The 377-nt window shown below is 41.6% G+C and overlaps 1 protein-coding gene across 4 annotated transcripts in view; it reads right to left on the minus strand.

The window, feature by feature from the left end:
• Window positions 1-377, minus strand: part of krt98 (keratin 98) — a 16827-nt gene that overhangs the window by 12286 nt on the left and 4164 nt on the right. The window contains exon 6 of one of the 4 annotated variants that reach the window (XM_032536347.1): window positions 291-377. This exon is cut by the window's right edge and continues 134 nt beyond it. The exons of the other annotated variants lie outside the window; for them this stretch is intronic. Within the exon in view, the coding sequence (XP_032392238.1) occupies window positions 291-377 (87 nt within the window). The remainder of the gene's footprint in view (window positions 1-290) is intronic. 4 annotated transcript variants of the gene reach the window in all.

Raw genomic sequence — 377 nt, forward strand, 5'->3', positions numbered from 1 at the left:
CACTGTGATGACCTTTTTGACCACTGAGGAAAACAAAAAGACACAAAAGTGATGAGCATATCACATCACCTTTCTTAAACTCAGTTAAAACTGGAAGATTTAAAGACTGGAAAAATACAAATGTGAAAAAATGCTCACCTTGTCTGGAACTGGTAATGGAGAGAAAAAGAAAGAAAACATTAGTCTAGAACAAATCCACATTGTAATCACATGTTTTTAGCTGGAGTAGATATTATTTCTCTGTAATCCCCCTGTCCAGTAAGTGTTTCTCTCTCTTCCCCAGGTCTCACCTGTCGTCCTCCCCATCCAGCAACCTCCTGTACTCAGCGATCTCCAGCTCCAGCCGGGTTTTGAGGTCCAGCAGAATGTCGTACTCC

The sequence above is a fragment of the Etheostoma spectabile genome, chromosome 2, assembly GCF_008692095.1.
Source record: "Etheostoma spectabile isolate EspeVRDwgs_2016 chromosome 2, UIUC_Espe_1.0, whole genome shotgun sequence".
Classification (NCBI taxonomy): domain Eukaryota; kingdom Metazoa; phylum Chordata; class Actinopteri; order Perciformes; family Percidae; genus Etheostoma; species Etheostoma spectabile.